This window comes from Scyliorhinus torazame, chromosome 13 (assembly GCF_047496885.1).
Source record: "Scyliorhinus torazame isolate Kashiwa2021f chromosome 13, sScyTor2.1, whole genome shotgun sequence".
Taxonomy (NCBI): Eukaryota; Metazoa; Chordata; class Chondrichthyes; order Carcharhiniformes; family Scyliorhinidae; genus Scyliorhinus; species Scyliorhinus torazame.
The window spans coordinates 131,872,842-131,900,471 of record NC_092719.1 but is presented as its reverse complement, the minus strand read 5'-3'; the positions used below and the strand labels follow the sequence as shown (position 1 = coordinate 131,900,471).

At 42.3% G+C, this 27,630-nt stretch overlaps 1 protein-coding gene across 1 annotated transcript in view; it reads left to right on the top strand.

Moving 5' to 3' along the window:
- bsnb (bassoon (presynaptic cytomatrix protein) b) overlaps positions 1 to 27,630 on the top strand; it is a 766,513-nt gene that overhangs the window by 524,649 nt on the left and 214,234 nt on the right. Inside the window, exons 6-9 of the mRNA XM_072472164.1 lie at positions 881 to 3,026; positions 3,443 to 4,374; positions 22,191 to 22,269; positions 26,291 to 26,389. Coding sequence (XP_072328265.1) covers positions 881 to 3,026; positions 3,443 to 4,374; positions 22,191 to 22,269; positions 26,291 to 26,389 — 3,256 coding nt within the window. The remainder of the gene's footprint in view (positions 1 to 880; positions 3,027 to 3,442; positions 4,375 to 22,190; positions 22,270 to 26,290; positions 26,390 to 27,630) is intronic.

Sequence of the window (27,630 nt, the reverse complement as noted above, 5' to 3'; positions counted from 1 at the left end):
TAGGTGTTCCTCACACAGTGAATAAATATCTTTGCTATAATTCATGCAGTGTGAATGAGGAATTACAAGTGTTTTCCTCGCCAGTTACAGAAAACAAGAAGATGCACAAATGTGCACTGCCTCAGTTCAAATAATAGCAGGGAAAGTTGGCAATGAGAACATTGCTAGTTGCAATATTTACACATTGACTGGCGAGAATAATTGCAAAACCAATGAAGCGATAAGAACAATTTTATCTTTTGCAATAAAATATAAATAAAAATATTTGAATAAAATATACAATATTAATTATGCTACCCTAATAAGTGAGACTTGAGTGATTTGAAAGTCAAAATTTGTCCCCATATATGAACAAACAAATATTGCAATTCAAGTACATGGATAGTGGATATGCCACCAGCTAACAGATAGATACAGTTTGGTTATTTCTAAAGAGCCCCAAGATTATGTAAAATTAGGTTACAATTTCATTTACTTTGTTGAATCTTGAACATGTCTTGTATGTATCGTTAAATGTCATTTTTCAGATTGTAATTGATTGATAGTTACCGAATGAGTACATTGCTAGATAAGCCCGAAAATGTTTTGCCTGATAATGTTAAACTTTAGTTTGCAATGAAAGAGTATGCTCCAATCCTTGTATTCAGTGGTCCCTCTGATAGCTGCAGATGGGTTTTATTATATATTTGTGGAATGATAGTCCAACTGGAATAGCTTACAGTGCGTGCTGATTTAGGTTAATTCTATCAGACAATTCCTTTGGTTTTGGGGTGATCGCTGTGTATTTTTTGTGTGGGGAAATAACTAATTCATAGCAAAAATCAAAATGGCACGATTTACTTCACAGAGGTAACAGTAAATCTGCAATTTTGTTTTTCAGATTGGAAATTGGCAGCAGAGCACGATGAAGAAAGTGAAGAGAACCCTGCCAAGTCCACCACCTGAAGAAATAATACACACTAGCGCACCAATTCATCCACAGCTATTTGCAACCTCCCTGCCTCGTAAACGAGGAACTCTGCCTGACCATATTACTCGTGATAAACTCCTGAAGGACATCAGCCATGAGCTGGAAAAAGTGGAGCAAGAATCAAACAAACTTCAGAAAAAACAGGCAGAGCTTGATGAAGAAGAAAAGGAAATTGATGCAAAGCTGCGTTACATAGAACTTGGAATCAATCGTAGAAAAGAAACCTTTGTCAAAGATCCAACAAGGCGAGATGGGGGCTATGTGCGGGGCTTGGGAGAAGACCGGGATTATATGTCAGACAGTGAGGTCCATAACATCCGAATATCTTCATACAATAGCAACAATGTCTTAGCTAGGCCACATACTGCTCCAGTTAATCAGTATTCTGAATTCTCAATGGCACAACATCCAACCACATCTTCACAGTACCCTCCATCACAGACCACTCCCCAAGGCATGACGAATTACCAACCCGCAGGTTATCAGCCACCCCACTACCCAGTTCCAAATGGTTACCAGTCACAAAACAATTTTCAGTCTCATTCCACTTTGCATTCTCAAAACACATACCAGCCACATGCATATCCCCAGAACACAAATTACCAGACTGGCAATAGTTTACAAAACATAAGTGGATTCCAACCACCTGACCAATACCATGCTCCTACTACCTATCCAAACCAGGCTTCCTTTCAGTCTGGTCATCAGGCTCAGTATCAACAACAGACAAACATTCCGGCACAACATCAAAAGCCAAGGCAGACATCGTTAGCAGATCTTGAACAGAAAATACCCACCAATTATGAAGTAATTGGTAATCCAAATGTAGTTATTTCTGCAACTTCAACTGAGAAAGTTTACACAACCACAACAATGAGTAACAACTATGACCAGTATAAGAATGCAGAGATGAGAGTTGCGGATAGTGGAAATGCAATAGAAAGTCCTTCAACTAACTATTCAGCTGACTCTCTGTATACAAACCTAGAGCACAATGTTTCTCGTAATTATGTCATGATTGATGATATCAGTGAATTGACCAAAGAGAATACCTCAGCAACAGAAAGCCAGAAAGTAGAACAACCCCCTCAGCATACTAATTCAAGACATTCAAAGGAAAAGAATGACTTCCAAGAGACGACCAGTTCTAATAAAACCCATGCTTACAATAAAGTTGATGATGAATCGGAAGAAGATATGTATGACCTCCAGGTATCAGACCATCGAGGGAAGAATGGATACCAAAGGAATTCAGATAGCCATAGCAGAATATCAAACTCTTCAAGTGGATCTTCATATTACTATGCAGACAACAATCACAGACATTCCTCCCGCACAGACAAGCACAACTCTTCTTATGGGTCTCAAAAGCATTCATCGAAACAACTGGCTCCTGCTGTTATATCTGCCAAGCGCAGCAAACACAGGAAGCAAAACATAGAACAGAAAATCTCCAAATTTTCACCTATCGAAGAAGCCAAAGATGTGGAATCTGATTTTGCTTCATATACTGTCACAACTTCGTCTTCAGGAAACAATGTAATCCTTAGGGCACAGAAACTTCAGGATGAGATTACTTATGGCCTCAAGAAAAATATTTATGACCAGCAGAGATATTCTGGTCATGGTAGTAGAGAAGCAATGGAAGATTCTGAGAGAGGGTACAGCAATGGCAGCAGATCACGATCCTCCTCAATGTATGGAATGGAAAAATTAGGGAAAGAAGCAGCTAATCCAAGAAGTAAATCTTATGAAAGAGACACCATGGAGAGGTCTCAAAAGATGGGAATGGGCCATTGTCGAGGGCGTGCTCCAATGAGAGCACAGGCCTCTCAAGAGGAAAACCCTTTGAGTCCTATGGGAAATCAGATGCATGTGTCACGGGCCTCTAGAGAACCATTGCCACCAAATGTTGTAGACAGCAGATCTCAATTTGGTTCCAGCCACTCCCTGCCTGATGTTCAGGATGTGAAAGAGACATCGCGTAGCCATACTTACAGAGAGGATGATGGTTATATCATGGATGATATGCACTGTGCTGTGTCTGACAGTGAAGGTAAAGAATATCACTGGTGATCTCATCAACTTAACACACAGATCATTTACAAAGCATGTTCAATGCAAAGTTTCAACAGAAAAAGCATCTTTTCAACAATGTAAATAAATGCATGTGTAAGACAGACTTAATTCTTACAAGGTTAAAGCCTAATTCATTGGCATGTGCCTTTACCCTTTTGTATGCACTCTTTTTTTTTTACATTTTTAGCATGCTGCGCAGCTCACTGTTTCTGTTGGTGGTATGTTTGTTCAGTACTGTGTTTTTGTGGGTTTATTCTGTTTGTCACGTAATTTATTCTGGAGCTCCCTGCATGTGGCAAGCTGCCTGCATTGAACCTTTGCATGGCTACAGTCTTGGTACCACAGATGCAGCAGGAGAACAGAGTGACTGTAATATGTTTTTGGTTTTTGAAGCCTATCACTTGGGCCAAGAGGAGACAGACTGGTTCGAAAAGCCAAGGGAGCGTTCCAGACATTACGGTGGACAGTCTTCATCGCAGAGACGCAGCCACCGAAATCACTCACGCCACAACTATGATGAGGCACCAGATGATTCATGGCAACCGGCAGAGCGTGCACAGTCTCGATACTCCTCAAAGGATCATCAGAAGCAGACTGCGTACCAGTATGGAGAGCCTGGCCGACATTCCTCACGCCATGCAGTTGAGGAAACTTCCCGCAAATCGTCGAGGCAGCATCCAAAAGAACAGCATCGCCAAGAATCTCGGCAATATTCTCAGCAGCCTTCACAAAGAAGAAGTCAACCAACAGAGCAGAGATCTCAACGAGATCCTCATTTGGGTTCTGCTGAGTGGACCCAGCCTCGATCATCATCTGGGCATCACCCAGACGCTGAGCCACCAAGGTCACAGAAACAGCAGCAACAACAACAACAGGCAGCTAGAAAACAGTCAGAACCACTGCCTCCACAGCAGCAAATTCGGTCACAGCACAATCAGCCGCAATCATCGCGGCAAACTCATTCGCAGCAGCAAGTACGGCAGTCACCGTCGCAGCAAGGACGGCAACCATCTTCGCAAGTGCAGCAACGAGCACCACCACTGCAGCAGCAGCAACCACGACAACCTCAACCACAGCAACAAGCATGCCAACCGCAGCAGCAACAGGTTCGGCCACAGCAGCAGCAACAGCCAGGCCCGACCCAGGAGCAGCAGCAGCAACCGGCACCGCAGCAACAACCACAACAACAGCAGCAACAACAACAACCACGGCAGCAGCCTGCAGGGCAGCCCAAGCCCCAGCCGCAGCCGCAGCCGCAGGCACAACAGCCGCAGGCACAACAGCCGCAGGCACAACAGCCACAAGCAAGGCCGACCACCACCATGGTAATTTTTATTAATGGTTCTAATTAATTATCAGTATTATGAATATTCAAGGTATTTCACAGATGGGTCACACAATATAACTTTATTTTTTGGCCTTTTTATCCCAGTTTCTTCAATACTATTCCACAGATGCTGACAGGTTTCCTGTAACTCACCAAAGTAACCATTCATAATTTGTCATCCCAGACATTGAGTGTTGCCAGGCTATCCCAATGCTATGTGTGACAAGGGCGACAGCTCTGGGATCAGGAATAGGAATAATGGCTGGTCTTTCATAGAACATACAGTGCAGAAGGAGGCCATTCAGCCCATAGAGTCTGCACCCACCCACTTAACCACTCACTTCCCCCCTATCCCTGTAACCCAATAACCCCTCCTAACCTGTTTGGTCACTAAGGGCAATTTAGCTTGACCAATCCACCTAACCTGTACATATTTGGACTGTGGGAGGAAACCGGAGCACCCGGAGGAAACCCACGCAGACAAGGGGAGAACGTGCAGACTCCACACAGACAGTGACCCAGCGTGGAATCGAACCTGGGACCCTGATGCAGTGAAGCCACAGTGCTATCCACTTGTGCTACCGTTCTGCCATTGACCCTTTCATCGCCCTGATTGAGGGACACCGCCTAAGTATTGTACTTAGGTATTGCTGCCTGAACCAATATCAGTCAATTCAAATCAGGCATCAAATCGGAGTCCTTCCAGTTTGAATGGCTATTGGATATAATATTTTAAACAATTTCAAATTTTTCAAAAAATAAATTGAAAGTACCCAATTCTTTTTTTTTTCCAATTAAGGGACAATTTAGCATGGCCAATCTACCTACCGTACACATCTTTGGGTATGGGGTGAGACACACACAGCCACGGGAGAATGTGCAAACTCCACACAGACAATGGCCCGGGGCGGAGTTATACCTGGGTCCTCAGTGCAATGAGGCAGCAGTGCTCACCATTGCGCCACCCAACAATTCTAAATTTTCAAAATGTTTTAGAAGTGTTAATTTTTTCAGAATCTAAAATATGAGTTTTAGTCAGCTCCCAGTATAGTATTCAATCTGAGCCCTCTGAAATGAAGCTTCTGATTCCTTTCATTTTCCTTATTGGAGCTATTTCCTGAATACAACTTTTTTCTTACATTTCTCTGCTGGTATTTATTTAATTGCTGACTAATAGTGATTGTTTTCAAGTTGCCAAAAAGTTACATTTTGTAAGTGAAATATGGCAGTCCAATTGAGGTTAGAATTTAATGATTGAAACTGATTTGGGCCTGTCCTACACATGGATCTAAAACATAGGTCTGGATTTTGGAGTGATAATGATGGTGAAACTGACACTATTCACCATCGTTACTCCTTTGAAACTGACAGAAACTTCAGGAGTCTTCACACATGCACAGAAAAATATGGGATTTCAGAAGTTAGGTGAGGAGGGAGTAAGGTGCTCCTTTCACTTTGTTTCCTACATTTCCGCAAAGAGTGAGAAGAGAGCCAGGAGTTTACAGAGAGTGCAGCTGACTGGGAGCAGAGGCGGAGGGCGGAGATCCAGTTGGTCCAGAGGGCAGCTATATTCTGTAAGGTAAGAGGGGATGGAGGCTAGGCCAATTGCATGCTCCGCCTATAGGATGTGGGTCGTGAGGGATACCACCGGTGTCCCCGCTGGCTATACCTGCGGGAAGTTCACCCAACTCCAGCTCCTCAAAGACCATGTTAGGGAACTGGAGCTGAAGCTGGATGATCTTCGGATCATCCGGGAGGCAGAGGGGGTGATAGAGAAGAGTTACAGGGAGGTAACCACACCCAAGGTACAGGACAAGAATAGCTGGGTTACAGTCAGGGAAAAAAAAAAGGCAGATAGTGCAGGGATCCCTCGTGGCCGTTCCCCTTCAAAACAAGTATACCGTTTTGGATGCTGTTGGGGGGGATGACCTACCGGGGGAAGGCCCTAGCGGCCAGGTCTCTGGCACTGAGTCTGGCTCTGGGGCTCAGAAGGGAAGGGGGGAGAATAGAAAAGCAATAGTTGTAGGAGATTCAATGGTTAGGGAAATAGATAGGAGATTCTGTGGTCGCGAGCGAGACTCCACGAAGGTATGTTGCCTCCCGGGTGCCAGGGCCAGGAATGTCTCGGGTCGTGTCTGCAGGATCCTTAAGGGGGAGGGGGGGCAGCCAGAAGTCGTGGTGCACATTGGTACCAACGACGTAGGTAGGAAAAGGGGTGTGGAGGTAATAAACGAGTTTAGGGAGTTAGGCTGGAAGTTAAAAGCCAGGACAGACAGAGTTGTCATCTCTGGTTTGTTGCCGGTGCCACGTGATAGCGAGGCGAGGAATAGGGAGAGAGTGCAGCTGAACACGTGGCTGCAGGAATGGTGTAGGAGGGAGGGCTTCAGGTATTTGGATAATTGGAGTGCATTCTGGGGAAGGTGGGACCTGCATAAGCAGAATGGGTTGCATCTGAACCAGAGGGGCACCAATATCCTGGGAGGGAGGTTTTCTAGTACTCTTCGTGAGGCTTTAAACTAATTTGGCAGGGGAATGGGAACCGGATTTGTAGTCCAGCAACTAAGGTAGCCGATATTCAGGATGCCAAAGCGTGTAATGAGGCAGTGGGGAAGGGAACACTGACAAAGGAGAGTACTTGCAGGCACGGAGATGGGTTGAAGTGTGTATACTTCAACGCAAGAAGCATCAGGAATAAAGTGGGTGAACTTAAGGCATGGATCGGTACTTGGGACTACGATGTGGTGGCCATCACGGAAACTTGGCTAGAAGAGGGGCAGAAATGGTTGTTGGAGATCCCTGGTTATAGATGTTTCAATAAGATTAGGGAGGGTGGTAAAAGAGGTGGGGGGTGGCATTGTTAATTAGAGATAGTATAACAGCTGCAGAAAGGCAGTTCGAGGAGTATCAGCCTACTGAGGTAGTATGGGTTGAAGTCAGAAATAGGAAAGGAGCAGTCACCTTGTTAGGAGTTTTCTATAGGCCCCCCAATAGTAGGAGAGATGTGGAGGAACAGATTGGGAAACAGATTTTGGAAAGGTGCAGAAGTCACAGGGTAGTAGTCATGGGTGACTTTAACTTCCGAAACATTGAGTGGAAACTCTTTAGATCAAATAGTTTGGATGGGGTGGTGTTTGTGCAGTGTGTCCAGGAAGCTTTTCTAACACAGTATGTAGATTGTCCGACCAGAGGAGGGGCAATATTGGATTTAGTACTTGGTAATGAACCAGGGCAAGTGATAGATTTGTTAGTGGGGGAGCATTTTGGAGATAGTGACCACAATTATGTGACTTTCACTTTAGTAATGGAGAGGGATAGGTGCGTGCAACAGGGCAAGGTTTGTAATTGGGAGAAGGGTAAATACGATGTTGTCAGACAAGAATTGAAGTGCATAAGTTGGGAACATAGGCTGGCAGGGAAGGACACAAGTGAAATGTGGAACTTGTTCAAGGAACAGGTACTACGTGTCCTTGATATGTATGTCCCTGTCAGGCAGGGAAGAGATGGTCGAGTAAGGGAACCATGGTTGACAAGAGAGGTTGACTGTCTTGTTAAGAGGAAAAAGGAGACTTATGTAAGGCTGAGGAAACAAGGTTCAGACAGGGCGTTGGAGGGATACAAGATAGCCAGGAGAGAACTGAAGAAAGGGATTAGGAGAGCTAAGACAGGGCATGAACAATCTTTGGCGGGTAGGATCAAGGAAAACCCCAAGGCCTTTTGCACATATGTGAGAAATATGAGAATGACTAGAGCGAGGGTAGGTCCGATCAAGGACAGTAGTGGGAGATTGTGTATTGAGTCTGAAGAGATAGGAGAGGTCTTGAACGAGTACTTTTCTTCTGTATTTACAAATGAGAGGGGCCATATTGTTGGAGAGGACAGTGTGAAACAGACTGGTAAGCTCGAGGAAATACTTGTTAGGAAGGAAGATGTGTTGGGCATTTTGAAAAACATTAGGATAGACAAGTTCCCCGGGCCTGACGGGATATATCCAAGGATTCTATGGGAAGCAAGAGGTGAAATTGCAGAGCCGTTGGCAATGATCTTTTCGTCCTCAATGTCAACAGGGGTGGTACCAGGGGATTGGAGAGTGGCGAATGTCGTGCCCCTGTTCAAAAAAGGGACGAGGGATAACCCTGGGAATTACAGGCCAGTTAGTCTTACTTCGGTGGTAGGCAAAGTCATGGAAAGGGTACTGAAGGATAGGATTTCTGAGCATCTGGAAAGACACTGCTTAATTAGGGATAGTCAGCACGGATTTGTGATAGGTAGGTCTTGCCTTACAAGTCTTATTGAATTCTTTGAGGAGGTGACCAAGCATGTGGATGAAGGTAAAGCAGTGGATGTAGTGTACATGGATTTTAGTATGGCATTTGATAAGGTTCCCCATGGTAGGCTTCTGCAGAAAGTAAGGAGGCATGGGATAGTGGGAAATTTGGCCAGTTGGATAACGAACTGGCTAACCGATAGAAGTCAGAGAGTGGTGTTGGATGGCAAATATTCAGCCTGGATCCCAGTTACCAGTGGCGTACCACAGGTTTCAGTTCTGGGTCCTCTGCTGTTTGTGATTTTCATTAATGACTTGGATGAGGGAGTTGAAGGGTGGGTCAGTAAATTTGCAGACGATACGAAGATTGGTGGAATTGTGGATAGTGAGGAGGGCTGTTGTCGGCTGCAAAGAGACATAGATAGGATGCAGAGCTGGGCTGAGAAGTGGAAGATGGAGTTTAACCCTGAAAAATGTGAGCTTGTCTATTTTGGAAGGACAAATATGAATGCGGAATACAGGGTTAACGGTAGAGTTCTTGGCAATGTGGAGGAGCAGAGAGATCTTGGGGTCTATGTTCATACATCTTTGAAAGTTGCCACTCAAGTGGATAGAGCTGTGAAGAAGGCCTATGGTGTGCTAGCGTTCATTAACAGACGGATTGAATTTAAGAGCCGTGAGGTGATGATGCAGCTGTACAAAACTTTGGTAAGGCCACATTTGGAGTACTGTGTACAGTTCTGGTCGCCTCATTTTAGGAAGGATGTGGAAGCTTTGGAAAAGGTGCAAAGAAGATTTACCAGGATGTTGCCTGGAATGGAGAGTAGGTCTTACGAGGAAAGGTTGAGGGTGCTAGACCTTTTCTCATTAGAACGGAGAAGGATGAGGGGCGACTTGATAGAGGTTTATAAGATGATCAGGGGAATAGATAGAGTAGACAGTCAGAGACTTTTTCCCCGGGTGGAACAAACCATTACAAGGGGACATAAATTTAAGGTGAATGGTGGAAGATATAGGGGGGATGTCAGAGGTAGGTTCTTTACCCAGAGAGTAGTGGGGGCATGGAATGCACTGCCTGTGGAAGTAGTTGAGTCGGAAACATTAGGGACCTTTAAGCAGCTATTGGATAGGTACATGGATTACGGTAAAATGATATAGTGTAGATTTATTTGTTCTTAAGGGCAGCACGGTAGCATTGTGGATAGCACAATTGCTTCACAGCTCCAGGGTCCCAGGTTCGATTCCGGCTTGGGTCACTGTGCGGAGTCTGCACATCCTCCCCGTGTCTGCGTGGGATTCCTCCGGGTGCTCCGGTTTCCTCCCACAGTCCAAAGATGTGCAGGTTAGGTGGATTGGCCATGATAAATTGCCCTTCGTGTCCAAAATTGCCCTTAGTGTTGGGTGGAGGTGTTGACTTTGGGTAGGATGCTCTTCCCAAGAGCCTGTGCAGACTCAATGAGCCGAATGGCCTCCTTCTGCACTGTAAATTCAATGATAATCTATGATTAATCTGGGACAAAGGTTCGGCACAACACCGTGTGCCGAAGGGCCTGTTCTGTGCTGTATTTTTTCTATGTTCTATGTTTTTCTATGTTTCTAAGTTGTTGTCAGTGATCTATTGACCCTTAGAAGAACCTCCAGAATGCCATCACGAAGCAATCAGTGAATTAATAAAAGCTTCCACTTTTACATTGGTAGTCTTTGTAAAATCCTTTTCAAAAGTTACACCTTGTTGAATGGGAGATAAGTGGGTTTTTAAGCAATGTACAAATTCCATATTTATTGCAAAACACTCGCTGTCCTTGAAAACTACTTTTGTATTTTTGGAATATCCCATTCTATCATCATGATTAAAAATCCACATTTACCTTAGCTTCTGTCTTAATCCAATTATAATCATTTAGTCCACTATTCACCATCTGAAAATCTAAACTAAAAGTGAAAGATAATCATTACTTTTAACTTCCCAATTTGCTCTCTATGAGAATACTTGCATGTGATTGGCTGCTTATCCTGTTTCTGGACATCACTGCTGCTGGATGCCTAGAGATCCCATTGGCACCATTGGGAAAGTAGAAAACACACCACGGCGATGGCCAGATCTTTGTGGGCAGTTTTCTTCAAGGTCACAGGTGACTGCTGTTGCTTTGCCACTAATGGCAAAATCCAGCCCATGAGGTTCTAAGCAATAATTATCTCACTGAGTTATAATGCAGGCACTAACTTGATCGACTGTTTTGTCTGTGCCAGGATGAGACAGTCACATAGATGTTCTTGTTCTGGATGTTTGCTCTGGTGAAAGACAGTATTCATTGCACATAGACTGTCAGGTTGCCTTTGTGCTTTTCATAACATCTAACTTTCCTGAGCTATCTGGAGCTTAAAGCAAAATATTATACATATGAATATACATCTCTTCTACACATATAAAAGTAACAATTGTTTCAATAACTCGGTTATCAGCATTTGCTTTACAGTAACGCTGTGCTGTATTAAATCCCTTCCTTGTTCTCTTCTCGCTCCTTTCTTGTCTGTTGCCCAGGACCCTGAATGGTTTTCTCATCCAGGTGCAAATACTTAATTTTTCAACCGTCCTCTTATCACAGTTCCATCATTAATGACTGCACCATCATCAGCCACTCCACCCATAGGCAGCAAGAGCAAGCAAGAGACATAGAATCATAGAATAGTTGCACCACAAGAAGGGGCCATTTGAACCATTGTGTCCAAGCTGGCTGTCTGTAAGAGCTGATCAGCTAGTCTCAGTCCACTGCCTTATCCCCATAGCCTTTTCTCTTCAGCTAATTATTCAATTCTCTTTTGAAAGCCACACTCAAATCTGTCCTCCATCCCACTCTCAGGCAGTGCATTCCAGATCCTAACCACTCACTGCATAAAATGTTGAATTAAGGCTAGAGGCATGTACAAAGCATAAGAAGCCTAATTACAAAAAGGTCACTTGTGAATATTGCATCTGAGTCCACTTGACTGGAAACATAATAGGCAGCAAATAAAGAGAAAATTCAGTAAGCATGCTTTGAAGGATGTGCTTGCCATGAGACAGCTGTGGCAACATGCTCAGAATGTAAAGCTGAATTATGCATTTTTCATGTCCTTTACACTACGCCAAGATAATATTGCTTTTTAATGGTATCAATTCCAAAGCATGATAAAGTATTGATTAGTAGTTCAGGATTTTTAAAAAATCTTTTCATGGGATGTGAGCATTGTCCAGAATTGTTACCCAACCTGCATTGCTCTTGAAAAGGTGATAGTGAGCAAAAAAAGAACATAGAAAAGTACAGCACAGGAACAGGCCCTTCAGCTCTCCAAGCCTGTGCCAACCATGCTGCCGGTCTAATCTAAAGCCTTCTCCATTTCTGGGGTCCATAATCCCTTTATTCCCACGCTAATCATGTGTTTGGCAAGACACCCGTTAAACGTCACTATCATATCTGCTTCCACCATCTCCTCCGGCAGCGAGTTCCAGACACTCACTACCGTCTGTGTAAAAAAGACTTCCCTCTCACAACTCCTCTGAACTTTGCCCCTCGCACCTTAAACCTATGTGCCCTAGTAATTGACTCTTCCACCCCGGGAAAAAGCTTCTGACTATCCACTCTCTCCATACCCCTCATAATTTTGTAGACTTCTATCAGGTCACCCCTCAACCTTCATCGTTCCAGTGAGAACAAACCGAGTTTATCCAACCTCTCATCATAGTTAATGTGCTCCAAACCAGGCAACATTCTGGTAAACCTTAGGCGGCATGTGGCGCAGTGGTTAGCACTGGAACTAAGGCGCTGAGGACACGGGTTCGAATCTTGGCCTTGGGTTACTGTCCGTGTGGAGTTTGCACATCCTCCCCATGTCTGCGTGGGTTTCACCCCCACAACCCAAAGATGTGCAGGTTAGGTGGATTGGCCATGGTAAATTGCCCCTTGGGAAAAAGAAAATTGGGTACTCTAAATTTATATTGAAAAAAACATGCTGGTAAACCTCTTCTGTACTCCCTCCAAAACCTCCACATCCTTCTGGTAATGTGGCAACCAGAATTGAACACTATATTCCAAGTGTGGCCTAAATAAGATTCCATACAGCTGCAGCATGACTTGCCAATTTTTGTACTAAATGGCCCGGCCAATGAAGGCAAGCATGCCATATGCCTTTGTGACTACCTTCTCCACCTGCATTGCCACTTTCAGTGGCCTGTGGACCTGTACACCCTCTGTCTGACAATACTCTTAAGAGTTCTGCCATATACTGTATATTTCTCACCTGTATTAGTGATCTTCTTGAATTGCTGCAGTGCATATGGTGTAAGTACACCCATTGTGCTGTTACAGAGGAAGTTACAGGTTTTTGACCCAGGTTGACAACAAAAAAGTATTACACTGTAACGCTACCACTGGAGAGATTTTCATCCCCCTTACTGGGCAGTCCCTCAGCGTTGAGGATGACTTTGTTTCCACTCCGGGAAGGTGGACTCTGCGGTGGCTGAAAAGTCCGATCCCAGATCCGCAGACTCTTGGTGAGGTGGGTGGATGGGACGTTCTGGATTCTGCGCTCTCCTTCCGCTGTTTATGCTTGACTATCCCCTTTAGTTAAAAAAAGGGTAAAGATGATAATTGAACAGAAATATCCATCCCAAAAACAAGTCGACAAAGACATCAAGATAGATTGATTGTTGAAAGTGCTCTCCAACAAGATATTTCCAGAAAGTGTGGAGTTGTTGTTTACGAGAATAAGTACATTAGAATGCCTCACAATGTCGTGCTTCAACAATGCCAGTGGGATGTGTAAACCACCATTAATAATCAGGTAATTTGTTATGTCCCAAGCTGTAATTAACCTAAGCTCACCTTCCTTCACGTTCACTCCAAGACCAATTTTAGCATCAAGGTGTTCAGAATCTTCCATTTAGGGCAGCAGAAAAGGTGGCATCATCTTAACACACCATGCAGAAGAGTCTCTTCATAGGCAATTTGGGATATCTTTCCTCACTGTGCTAACGTTACTAGACTGCACCCTTGGGTCTGAAGAATCTTGAATTAGGATAGACTAGCTGCTTTCTAGATTCATCCTGATGTTGGACCGTCAAATCAGTCTGATAAGGGAAATGGAAAACATAGAAAATAAAAGCTGGAGGAGACCATTTGGCCCTTCAAGCCTGCTCCGCCATTCATTATGATCATGGCTGATCATCAAGTTCAATACCCTGATCCTGCCTTCCTCCCATATCCCTTTCGCCCCAAGAATTATATCTAATTCCTTCTTGAAGTTGCACAATGTTTTGGCCTCAACTACTTTCAGTGGTAGCAAATTCCACAGATTCACCACTCTCTGGGTGAAGAAATTTCTCGTCACCTCAGTTCTAAAACCCCTTATCCTCAAACTATGACCCCTAGTTCTGGACTTCCCCACCATCCAGGACAATCTTTCTGAATCTACCCTGTCTAATCCTGTTAGAAATGTGTATGTTTCTATGAGATTGCTTCTCACTCTTCTAAACTCCAATGAATATAATCCTAATCGACTTAGTCTCAAAAATATGACTTAGTCTCAAAATATGACAGTCCTGCCAACCTAGGAATCATCCTGGCAAACCATCGCTGCACTCCCTCCATAGCAAGAATATCCTTCCTCAGACAAGGACACCAAAACTGCACACAATACTCCAGGTATGGCCTCACCAATGCCCTATACAATGGCACTAAAACATTGCTATTCCTATACTCAAATCATCTCACCATGAAGGCCAACATACCATTTGCCTTCTTTAGTGCCTGCTGTACCTGCGCACTTACTTTCAGCGACTGATGCACAAGGACACCAAGGTCTCTCCCAAATTACGCCCATGCAAATAATAATCTACCTTCCTATTTTTGCCACCAAAGCGGATAATCTCACGTTTATCAACATTATACTGCATCTACCATGCATGTGCCCACTCACTTAACCTGTCCAAATCCTGCTGAATCATCCCTGCATCCTCATCACAGCTTGCCCTCCCACCCACCAAATTTGGAGATAATACATTTTGTTCCCTCGTCAAAATCATTAATATATAATGTGAACAATTGGGGTCCAAGCACAGATCCCTGCCGTACCCCACTTTTTCTCAGAAAAGACCAATTTATTCCAACTTTTTCCAGCCTGTCTGCTAACCAGCTTTCTATCCATCTCAAGACACTACCCATAATCCCATGCGCTTTGACCTTGTCAAAAGCCTTCTGAAAATCTAAGTAAACCACATCCATCGGTTCTGCCTGGTCAACTCTACTAGTTACATCTTAAAAGAATTCTAGTAGATTTGTAAAGCATGATTTTCCTTTTGTAAATTCATGCTGACCTTGTCTGCTTACACCATTGCTTTCCAAATGCAGTGCTGTGAAATCCTTGATAATAGACTCCAGCAACTTCCCTACTACCAACATTTGGCTCACTGGTCTATAGTTCCCTGTTTTCTCTCTACCTCCCTTTTTGAATAGCAGCGTTACATTCACTGCCCTCCAATTTGTAGGAACCATTCCAGAGTCCAAAGAATTTTGGAAAATGGCCACCAATGGATCAACTATTTCTAAGACCATTTCCTTAAGTACTCTGGGATGAAGATTATCAGGCCCTGGAGATTTGTCCGCCTTCTGTCCCATTAATTTCCCCAAACCATTTCTTTACTAATACTAGTTTCCTTCAGCTTCTCACTAAAACTTGTGTTTCTCAGAAGTCTATCAATATATTACATGCCACCTATTGGATGTCCTTAGTATAAGACAGAGTTCCTTGCCCCACTTTCAAATAACATTTGACTCGAGTATGGGCCAATATACAAACCAACATCACTATTAGCGAGCTTAAGGCTATAAATCCATGCCTGGTGGAGACCGAGGTTGATGACGCTGTGTTGGCCTTCAAGCTTCTGTTAGGGCAAAGAGTTCGGCAAAAGTGAAAATATTGAGCAAAGTGTGCAGAAGACCATGCCGAAGTTCTCAAAGGTAGAAAAGATTTCCTTGATCCTTCGCTGTACTTGACCCCATATTGCAATACATGCAATATTAAGGTGAACCTATACCTGTTATCTCCTGCTCACCGAGATCTTGTGGGGCATAACAGTATCAAAATAAAATGACGTTTTCCAATAATTAAATAACTAAAATCGATACGTTTCTAAAATAAATATTTCTGAATAATTGGCAATATTGGAAACACTTCCTAAGTCTTATTAATTTGGGAGTACAGATGGTAAGCATGCTTCTGCCACGACTGAAATATCTGGTCCATTGGCCAGAATAGTATTTGCATTAGTAGGGCAAGGCCCTACTGTACAACCATAGAATCCCAGCCACTCCAGCATATAGGTAATAATGAACAGAAGGGAAGAAGATCTGTCAGTCCATCAAGTCTATTTCCTCCTGTGTTCCATCTGTAATGACCTTTGTCAAAACATTTAGGTTTTTGACTAAATCTGAAAGATTTTCTAATCCGAAAGACTCTGAGAAGTCTTAGTCCCTCTTCCTCCCTAGGAAAATTGAGTAAAGCCCTGGGATACCAATTTTTCATTCTACATTACACATCCTTGGGATCTCAGCAGCTCAGGAAACAAATAGAATTTGACATCTTCTGTCTAAATTTATAACCTTCATCATTAATCCCATTCCTAACCAGTTACTTATCAAGACCTTTTTGAAAGTGTTAATAGGCACAACATTTATTGCTCATTTGTCCTTAATTTAGGTTGAAGTTGCTTCTGGTATTTGGGTTAGGGCCAGTGAGTGTTGGGTCTAGATCAAAGGGTCTCTTCCATACTGGCCAGCCTGCTATTTTCCACACTCCATTAATTTAAGTATCCAACCTCCCATGGAGTTGTGCTAACTTGTAGGCCTACATTGGCATCTGGCTGAGCAATGTGTTAATTTAAAAATTCTCATCCTTGTTTCTAAATCATTTCATAATCATCCCCTCCCTCTCTGTGGTATATGTGGTTCTCCACCTCTGGCTTTCCATGTGCCATGGGTTTTCATTGCTCGACTGGTGGTTAAACTTATAACTGCTGACTTCTGAATCTCTGGAATTTGCTCCCTAAATCTCTCCACCTCCCTACCTCTTTCTTCCTTTACGATACCCCTTAATAACTACCTCCTTGTTTGATCAAGCTGATGGTTATCTGACTTAATATATCCTTATGCGTTTGGTGTCAAACTTTGTTTGCTAAATCTCTTGTAAAATGCCTTGGGAGATTTTACTGTGTCAAAAGTGATATATGAATGCAAATTGTTGCTCCCCAAAGTTGAGCTAGCTATACCCCTTCTCTTGCAAATTGTCTTGTTTGAGAAATTTCAATCAGTTGGGTTGAGACCTGGGAGTTGAATCAGGGATAGGGAACACAAAAGACGTTTTGGATCATGGTCAGGAACATCAATTTCAAATTATATGGGTCAAGAAACACCACTGGGAATTGTATTGGAATCAGGAAATGCTGAGAATTGGTTGGAGTGAAGGAATAGCAGCGGGAGTTAACTCCGAAATCGACTGCGTAACTGGAAAGTGAACTGGGACAACGAGAGTTAAGTTAGGAGGACAGGTTGCATGATTGATGGTTTTAGTCTGTTGGGTAAATGAATTAAGGATATTAATCTATTGAGGTATTTTTTTAAAAAATGAAAATGAAAATCGCTTATTGTCACAAATAGGCTTCAAATGAAGTTACTGTGAAAAGCCCCTAGTCGCCACATTCTGGCGCCTGTTCGGGGAGGCTGGTACGGGAATTGAACCATGCTGCTGGCGTGCCTTGGTCTGCTTTCAAAGCCAGCAATTTAGCCCTGTGCTAAACCAGCCCCTGGTTTAAGATGACTAAAGGAATTGAACGGTTAAATAGAAACAATGTGCTCTAGTGGGGAGCCCAGAACAAAGAGATGTAAAATTAGAGCTAGGCCATACAGAGTTGATGTCAGGATACACTGCTTCATACACAGGATGGTAGAAATCTAGAACTTTATCTCCAAAAAGCTATGAATGCTCTGTCAATTGAAACTTTCAAAACTGGGATTTTTGTTAGGTGAGGGTATGAATGGATAATCAACAAAAGTGGCTCGGTGGAGTTAAGATACAAATCAACCATAACCTAATTGAATGGAGTCTTTTAGCATCAAAAGACAGGATGCGATCTCGTACCTGCCAAAATGCACTGAGCTCAGTCTTTGTCAGCACTTAAGTGCATCGGTATCAGTCACTACCAGTACTTTAAATATTAACCTACCAGACTAATAATATATGCATGTTTCCTTTTCAATATGCATCTCAAAAGTAAATCATTCTTTGAATGTTTGTGTTACACAATCTTATAAGTTACATTTGAGCCGCAAAGGGGTGTAAATATATGTGTTACACAAGAACATAAAAAATATGAGCAGAAGTAGGCCATATGGTCCCTTGAACCTGCTCCGCCATTCAATAAGATTATGCCTGCTCTAATTTTTTCCTCAATTCTACCTTCAGTTCCCCATAACCCTTAAATCCCCTGTACTTCAAAAGTCTTCCTGTCCCAGCCTTGAATATGTTTGATGATTTATCCTCCACAGCTCTCTAGGTTAGAGAGTCCCATCGATTAATGACTCTAAGAGAAGAAATGCCTCATCTCTGTCTCAAGTGGGTGACCCCTTATTCTGAAACTGTGTCCGCTAGTTCTAGATTTCCTCATGAGGGAAAACATCCTTTTAGTATCTACCCTGTCAAGCTCCCTTAAAATCTTATATGTTTCAATAAGATCACTTCTCGTTCTTGTAAACTTCCATGATTTTTGGCTCAACCAGCTCGACCTTTCCTCATAAGACAACATCTTCATCGCTGAACTGTTGCAATGCAAGTATATCTCTTTTTAAATAAGGAGACCAAAACTGTGTACAGTACACTTGGTGTGGCCCCAGCAACACTTTGTACAATTGCAATAAAATTTTCCTACTTTTGTACTCCATCCCCCTTGCAGTTAAAGTCAGAAGTAATTAGGAAGGCAAATTGAATAATGTACCTGCAAATTAACATTTTGTGTTTCATGTACACAGACACCCAGATCCCTCTGTATTGCAGCATTCTGTCTCTCTATTTAAATAATATTCTGCTTTTCTCCTCTTATCAGCAAAGTGGTCAACCTTACATTTCCTACATTATACTCGTTCTAATGAATTTTGCCCACTTATTTAATAGTTTAGGTCTTTGCAGACTCTTTCTGTCCTGCTCATAACTTGCTTTCCCTGCCCACCATTGCATTGTTAACAAATTTGACAGTAGCCTCAATCCCTCCATCCAAGTCATTAATATAACTAGAGCTGGAGCTGGGACCTTGAGCTAAATAGTAGAGGTGGGAGGAGAGTTACGGTGAAGGGAAATTTAGAAAATTAAAGAGAATGGACAGGTTAATAGCGTAGGGTACCAACATGACATGGCTAATGGTAATTGGAGTATGACGGGAAGAGATAGAGCACATGAACATAAGAGTGTAGCAGCAAATGACGACAGAGCAAGGAAAAATATATATTTTTTAAAGACAAATTAAAGACATGCAACATTCATTAACAAGGTAAATAATTTGATGGCACAAGTAGAAATACATGGGCATGATCTGATAGCCATTATAGAGACGTAGTTGCAAGGTGACCAGGGCTGGGAATTGATTATTCAGGGATATTTGATACTTTGGAAGGATAGGCAGAAAGAAAAATGAGGTGGGGTGGCCTCGTTGATGAAGGATGAGATCAGTACAGTAGTGAGAAATTATCTTCCCTCAGTGCCAGGATGTGGAATCAATTGGGCGGAGATAAGTACCAAGGGGTCCCGAGTGTAAGTCATGTCAGCCAATAACATGGCACTCTTTTTAAAAAATATGATGCCAAGTCATGTTCGTGAAAATGGCATGAAAAAAGGAATGTTTTTGTGTGAGCCATGAGTGCCATGTACCAGCTTTACAAGTCATGCAGTACAAAGGCTGGAGCCCAAGTTTTGCACTGGAACTGTTGCCATGACATTGAACAGTCGTTTTTTTCTCATTTCTCCTTTGTGAAATAAAATTGCATTTGTGTTGCACCACAGAAACTAAATAGATGATTATGCAGTACAGGCACAGCAAAAAGCATTTATCAGGTCTTCTCCTGGCTCAGGAAATGACACATAATACTTTGAACCCCTAATGTATCAGTGCCTTTTAATAAACTCCAGCCTATGCATGATCCTACCTTTGTTCTGCAAGGCTAAACAATAATTTCACTGCCCAATAGACTGAAATGTAAAATCAATAAATACACATGGCTGAGCAACCTCTTGGCAGATTTCATCCATGTTAAAGTGTTAATGAATTATTTTAAAGAGCACCTGAAATTCCAACAGTATTAATTTTGCTGTGCAGAATGTACAGAATGAAAGAGAAACTGACCAGCAGGCTGGCCAGCATATGACAGATGAGGTCAATTACATTTTCTGGTGTGATTGCCAATGGGCCATTTTCCTCCACTCGACATGCACCAACTCAGATTGTCTTCAATGTATCCATGAAATCCTGGAAGAAAAAAATTAACAGAAGATCGAAATGCATCTGCTAATAGCTTTTAACTGGCCCCTCACTGCCCTATGCTTTCAGTACAATTTCAATCATCCACTTTCAAAACTGAATATGTTCCATTGGCAGTGGCCAATCCCATTCTGGAACTTTTAAACAACAAGGATGATAAGTTATCACATGTTGAACATATCCCTCGATAACCTTCATTTGGTTTCAATGATATTGATCCCAAAGATAGCCACAGCTATGCGGTCACATCCAACCGGTGCAGGTTGCAGAAATATACTACAGTTCGTGCCCATTGGTTTAAGCTGGCTACATGCTTTCACCAGTCAGGTTTTGTCCTCTTTTCAACTGACCATAAGAAATCTGTTAGTTGGCTGATTAAAATCAAGTTCTACAGTTTTATCAATTCATTCAGACTCCAAAGGGACTAATAGTGCAGTGATTTCCAACATTCACAGTATAACTTGCACATCTAGGTTAGAATTTTGTTAAAGTTCTTTCAGGTACAGAATTCCGAATAATTTATTGCAGTTATGTTTGAATGCTGTTGCATTGACACGTAGGAGAAAAATGCCCTGTACAGAAATTGGAAGGGTAAATAGAACAGACCCCCGGTAAAACAGTTAAATGCAATGTGGTTTAACTCATTTAGAAGAGCTGGATAAATTCAGAAATCATGTTATATTTAATGAAGCATGATAATTCCTGGGCAAATTAGACTAAGAAGTCATAATGAAGTACAATCAATCCTAGGCAAATGAGACTATGGAACGTAACATGAATAATGGAAGTGTCAGTGTCTTGCTCAACTTTGGGAACGAGGCATAAGTGGAACTGAATAAATTACAAAAGATGCAATGAGCATAGTCTGTGAAAGGAATAGGCTACTTATGTTTTTCTTTCTTATGCTTAAATAGGCTCCTTCAAGCGTGGTGCTGAGGCACACTGGGAAGTTCCTAGCTGCATGTGTCCTCTTTAGTAACGTACCTGCTTTCGTGCATTAAGATGAAAATGTTCTTCAGCAATATTATTTCTTATCTTGATAAATGTAGGGGGGGAAAGAAAACAGAATTGCAAATGCTGTACAGTTGGAGTGTTAGACATGTGGCAGCCTTGGCTCAATATTAACATTGCCTCTGAGTCACAAGATGGTGAATTCAAGTCTCATCCCAGAGACTTGAGAACAGAGCTAGCTGGCATTCCTGTATAATACTGAAGGAGTGTTGCACATTGGAGCTGGCTATCTTTTGGATGTTACATTAACAGTCTGCCCTCTCGGGTGGATGTAAATCTTCCCATGCCATTGTAGAATGAAGGGTTAATGGTTATATATATTTTTTTACATTTAGAGTACCCAATTCATTTTTTCCAATTAAGGGACAATTTAGCGTGGCCAATTGACCTACCCTGCACATCTTTGGGTTGTGGGAGGCACGGGGAGAATGTGCAAACTCCACACGGACAGTGACCCAGAGCCGGGATCGAACCTGGGACCTCGGTGCCGTGAGGCAGCAATGCTAGCCACTGTGCCACCGTGCTGCCCCCGGTTAATGCTTATATTAATGAGACGATGATGTAAGTATGACATTGAGTCTGATGACCAAGAGGCTCAAAGAGAGCAAAGCACAGAACAGTCTGTGACTTAGACACCAGGTACTTACTATGAAGCCTTATAAATAGTGTAAATGGCTTCTAGAAAAAGTATATACTGACTGTCTGAAGTCACTTATAGACTAAGTTAAACCTCTTTCAAACAACCACTTCTTGAGAACTTTCTCCCCGGTGTCCTGACCAATATTTATCCTTCAGCCAACATCACTGAACAGATTATCTGATTATTACCTCATGGCTGTTTGTATGACCTTTGTGTGTCCAAATTGGCTGCAAAGTGGTTTGGAACTCCTGATGTCATGAAAGATGCTGTGTAAATGCAAGTGATTCATTCTTTTCTATACAGTGTTTTCTGATGCTGACTTATTCCCCTTTTCATTTCCAGACAAAGCCAGAACAAGCAGCAGCCAGAAAACCTGCAGTAAAACAAGCAACTGCACCACAGCAAGCTTCTAATATAACAGGTATGTTTACCAGCACTAGGGCCTCCAGTCAAAACTCCAGTTCTGGTGAAAAGTGAGTTTTCAGATATAGTTCAATAGTAGACCTGTCTTCATAAGAGGGGAAGAGCAAAAATAGTTTGATATGGAAAACTGTGGTCCCTGACCAAGAATAAATGACAAAGGACCAGATTATACTGGAACAAGGCATCTCGTCACGCGGTCCATTAGACATACAATTACACATACCTGCTTTTTAAATTTTATTGCCCACAAAGTTGTTGGATGCGCAAGCTGTTAATAGTCCAGTGAGAGCAACCGGACTTTGGTGACCAATGCATCTCCTTAACCAATAAGATAAAAGTATTGAGAAATAAACGTCGGAATGCTGAGAGGGTGAAATAGAGGGTATGAATCCAACGTCAAATCAGGTACAGAAAAAGAGAGGTAAAGAAAGATTGGATTGGGAAATAATAAAAGACAAAGGAAAGCAAGAAAAAAATAGATATCAATTTGAAAATAGATACCAATTTGAAAATTTTTGAAATCTAAAACAATTCACTGCCTAAATGAATGAAACTCCACATTTAAAATTGTTTCCTTTCTGAGCAAGAGAGATTGATTGGCAATCAACAATTTTTGCACTGCTAAGTATAACACTTGATTTTCTGTGGTAAGGTTAACATTGCAATTGATGTGCAAATCCTGTAACTTTGTGAAAATCACAGGGAAGTTGAACATGAGTTTCCATGGAGCGACGCACATCAGCCAGTAATTTGTGGCAATTTACAATACACTGGGTATCTGTTTCCTCACTACATTTTTATGGTTATTTGCACATTAATAATGGCATGCTTTACTCGGATACCATTTTTCAGCAACAGCTTGTTTGGATCGATACCTAGAAGGTGGGGATACAGAAAGGGGAAGGGTGCAGGAACTCAAAAAATATGTTTAACAGGCTGAGAGCTGCTTGGGATATCCTCCTAAATGTGGTCTTAGAGACAGGGCACAGGCTTGCAGGAGAGAATATCAAACAGATTGTAAATTTATTGGAAAAGAGAAAACAATATGTGACGTCAGTTTTCCCCGAGTGGCTGAAAATAGGCCACTATTCTTCCACGTTATTCCATTCTGTGGCCACTTCTATTCACTTTGTGTATCAATGATTTAAATACAGGTCTAGAGCAAATGGCATTGAGAGTTACCAATGATACCAAATTGGAACGACTTCATTAGAAAACGATAGAAGCTACAAAAGGATATAGCTACAGGCTAAAGGTTACGGTACAGAATTTAATGGCAGTAAATAGATGATACATTCTGGTTTGTAAAAAGAACAGCAGTAATTACACTCTGAATCAAAGTAGCTTCAGTACTGTGAAAAGAGCAGAGGGATTAAAGGCAGTAACTGAGATTGATGAGGCTGTAAAAATAGCTAATTGAATTCTAGCTTCTATCACCAAGTATAGTAATGAAGTGAAGAGGTAATGATGAGCCTATGTAACACCTCAATGGAACCTCAGTTGGAAGAGTGTGTAAGTATTGGACTCCACCCTACAGGAAAGGCTTTGACACTTGGGTGGGGACATAACACATTCACCAGGATGCTGCTACTCTAATGTATTGTCAGACTTGGATGTGAATTACATCACCTTCAGTCTCCACCCCCCCCCCCCCCCCCGCCTCCCCCTCCCCCTATACAATCTTCAGAGTTTGAAATCATAAGCTTGATAATATCTTTGCATTATTTGAGCATGTCATATTTATTCATCGACCTTAGCCTTGTTCCTCCTTCCTATTTCCCACTGAAAAATGATTGAGAGTAAATACCCGACATGATTTAATAAAGAAGCACCCAGAACACGTGTAATATTTGGCCTGTGGTGCATCAGCTGATCCTAATTCAGGAAAGGAGGGGGTGTCGCTTCAGCCTTTGCACCAGGAATGATAAACATCTGACAGGACACTTAATCTTACTCTCCATTCATTGGTTTATGCTGGCAAAGGTGTTTGAGGACAAGAGCTGGTTCCAAAAGACAGAGAGCTGTAGTATCAAAAGAGCTAAAATCTCTGCACCAATTAAGCCACCTAGTTCAGGAAAGGAGGGCACAGGGCCCAGGTGGTTAATGGAGTTAGAATTTAAAAGAAACAGATGTGAGATTGGCTGTTTGTCTGCAGTGCCACCCGACATGGCAGCTAGGAGACCCAAAGCATATGAAGGGTCTGGTCTCATTAATATTTATTCACCACTTAAGGCACTTGCTGCAGCTCTCAGTTTGTGCAAGCGAAAAGTCCTGTTAAAATGCGAACGGGGTAAAATCTGCGTGATCTAAATGCCTCTGTTTTGCTAGTTTCAAAGGGCATTACTAGTCGAGGAGTTAACAGTTGCATTGAGGTCCATGCAAGCTACTATAGATTAAAATTAAAACTAACTCAACTGTTGTATAGATTAGTCAAGTTGTGGTTATTCCACCGACTCAAATGATTGTGGCTATTTGCTTGTTCACAGTCATTTGTGTAGTATTACAGCATTTCAAGATGACTGTATCTGCCTTCAGCACTGCTGCAAGCACTGTCTGGAATTCAAAAGGCATTAGCACTGCGTAGTATAACATAGACTTTAACTCCAAGAGAGGTTGCTGTGCTTCCTGTCCAGGAATCGCTGATTTTAAGATTTTAAACAAATCAGCCTCATTACCATCCCACTGGTTGCTGCCTGCATCTGACACCTGCCATGAGGCATGCAACTGTATTGTAGTTACTTGGGTAAGTGGCCGATGGACATTTGCTGGGATCTATGGGAAAAGAGAACCCAGGGCTGCAGAAACCTTTCCTGTAGGACCTAGAAAAACACACCATCATGCTCGCTCTGGCTAGTATGTCATTAGAATTAAGTGATGGGATCCCAGTTAATGTGTGACTCAGAGAACACCTCAACCACCCACTGTGCAGCACTTGTTATTGTGAGCTGTTCCTTAATTCGAGGTTGCGAGTTTCTGCCGTGGGTCTTCATGTGACTGAACAAGCCAATTCTCAACCCACAGATTTTTGGATACGTGGGGCAGGATGTCCCATGAGGTTGTGAGATCCAGAGTGCAGAATGTAAGCTCTTTTCTTTCCCTTCCTTGCCGCTGCTATGCCTCATCATTAACACATTTGAACTCAAAATCATGATGTAGCCTGATGGACAAGTTATTGGCATTTTGAAAGATTGGTCAGCAAGCTCTTCCCAGTCATTAATGTTAGTGCAGCACTAGTATGCGAAAATGAGATGCCTGTTTTTAGCTCCCATTCAGTAAGGTTTCTCCTGGGGTGAGGGAGATCATTGTACTTAGTCCTCTTAGCAGCAAGCCCTTCTCCATTTTCTAACACCTATTTAATATCATAGAATTGAATCATAGAATCCCTACAGTGCAGAAGGAGGCCGTTTGGCCCATCGAGTCTGCACCGACCCTCCGATAAAACACTCTACCCTAGGCCCCACTATCCCACCCTATGCCCCGTAACCCCACCTAACCTGCACATCTTTGGACTGTGGGAGGTAACCTGAGGAAACCCAGGCAGACACAGGGAGAACATACCAACACCACACAGTCAAGGCCGGCATTGAATGCAGGTCCCTGGCGCTGTGAGGCAGCAGTGCACATATATATATATTTTTTTTAAATTTAGAGTATCCAATTTTTTTTTCTTCCAATTAAGGGCAATTTAGCATGGCCAATCCACCGACCCTGCACATCTTTGGGTTGTGGGAGTGAGACCCACGCAGACATGGGGAGAATGTGCAAACTCCACATGGACAGTGACCTGGGGCCTCGATTGAACCCAGTTCCTTAGTGCCGTGAGGCAACAGTGCTAACTACTGCGCCACCTTGCCGCCAAGTAGTGAATAACATGTTTTCCAACCTATGTTTCTTGGTGAACAAATGGTTGAATTGTACTCATATGATAAATAATCCAGCAACATGTAATTTACTGATTGCAAACTGTATTTCCATGAGAATTGTGAGCATTTATATTCTTTATTTTGCTCTAACTATAGGTTCAAAGCCAAGCGATGAAAAGGAGGGGGACATCGGAGCTTTTGTTTCCAAAATGTTGCCAGGAGGAGCAGCTGAACAGGCTGGGAAACTGACTGAAGGTAAAAAAAAAATAATGTACAAATAGAACATTTAAATAATTTGAAACTTCAATGGATTGAAATGCTGAAGAAAGGTCCCAGGTTTGATGTCTGCCAGAAAATTGAATTATTTTCCACTACTCCCAAGAAATTTTCCATTTGTTATTATCTTGTTCTCTCTCCTTTCAGGTTACATTTTCAGCATACAAAAGACTTATCTCTAACAGTAATAAATCTCTCTGTAATTGTTTGGCTATTTTTGCATGTTTCTGTAACTTTTGCTTCCATTTATCAAGGTAAGGGAATGGAACACTTCCATTTTGAGGACCCCCACCTCAGTATGAAGCATTCCCACGCTAGCTAATATATACTGTAATTTGCTGCAGAGTAAAGTGATGTTGACTCTGTCTCCTAATAGCAGCCTGTACCACAGCCATTGTGGCACGTTCCATTTTCAGCACCGCAATCCTGTGGCCTCTGAACGCGATTGCCAATATTAGAGTAAATTATGGCTAAATTAGGCTTAATTTGATGACTAACACAGCCATTTAGAAATAGAAGGAACCAGAATCGATGCCTAGTCTGTTGAGTTAGCAGATTTCAGCTGAAGTAGTGGTTAGAGAATAATTTAGTATCCTGGTCAGGGAGAAGAAAATCACCCAGGATTTCCGCTCCTGATTACTATCCAGCAATCTTTGTTGGAAGTATCTGTGTTTGGATGCTGCATGACAGTAGCATTAAGTTTGACTTATTGTTAAGGTGTATATATGAATCTAGCAAGTGGAACCATATATGAAGAAGGGCTTGCACTTTTAGGAGAGGAAGGGAGATAAACTGGTGAATCAATAGTCCCTCATCAATTCTGCAATGTTTTGTTGTTTCTTTGTGAGCGAGTGTTACCAGAAATATTTGGCAAGATTCTAACCCATTCAAATCCCACCCACTTAAACAGAGTTAAAATCAGTGTCATTAAATCTAGAACTTATTATCTGTGAAACAAAATATTGTTGCAGTGTCACTAATTTAGAATACAAGTGAAGAAAAGTTACTCATTGGAGTAAAGAACTCCATCAGCATCTGCACAGAGGGGATTGCTACAGTGCATAAGTTTAGGACAGTGTGTTTAATGGAAAAGGATTGTTAGCACAATTGAACGAGCACAGCCAGCTAGTGTTTACCTGAAAGTCAGTTCTGGTCATTTGTATGGTATGGTATAAAGTGGTGTGTTAAAAGGCCTCATAAGTAAATGTACAATGAAAGCA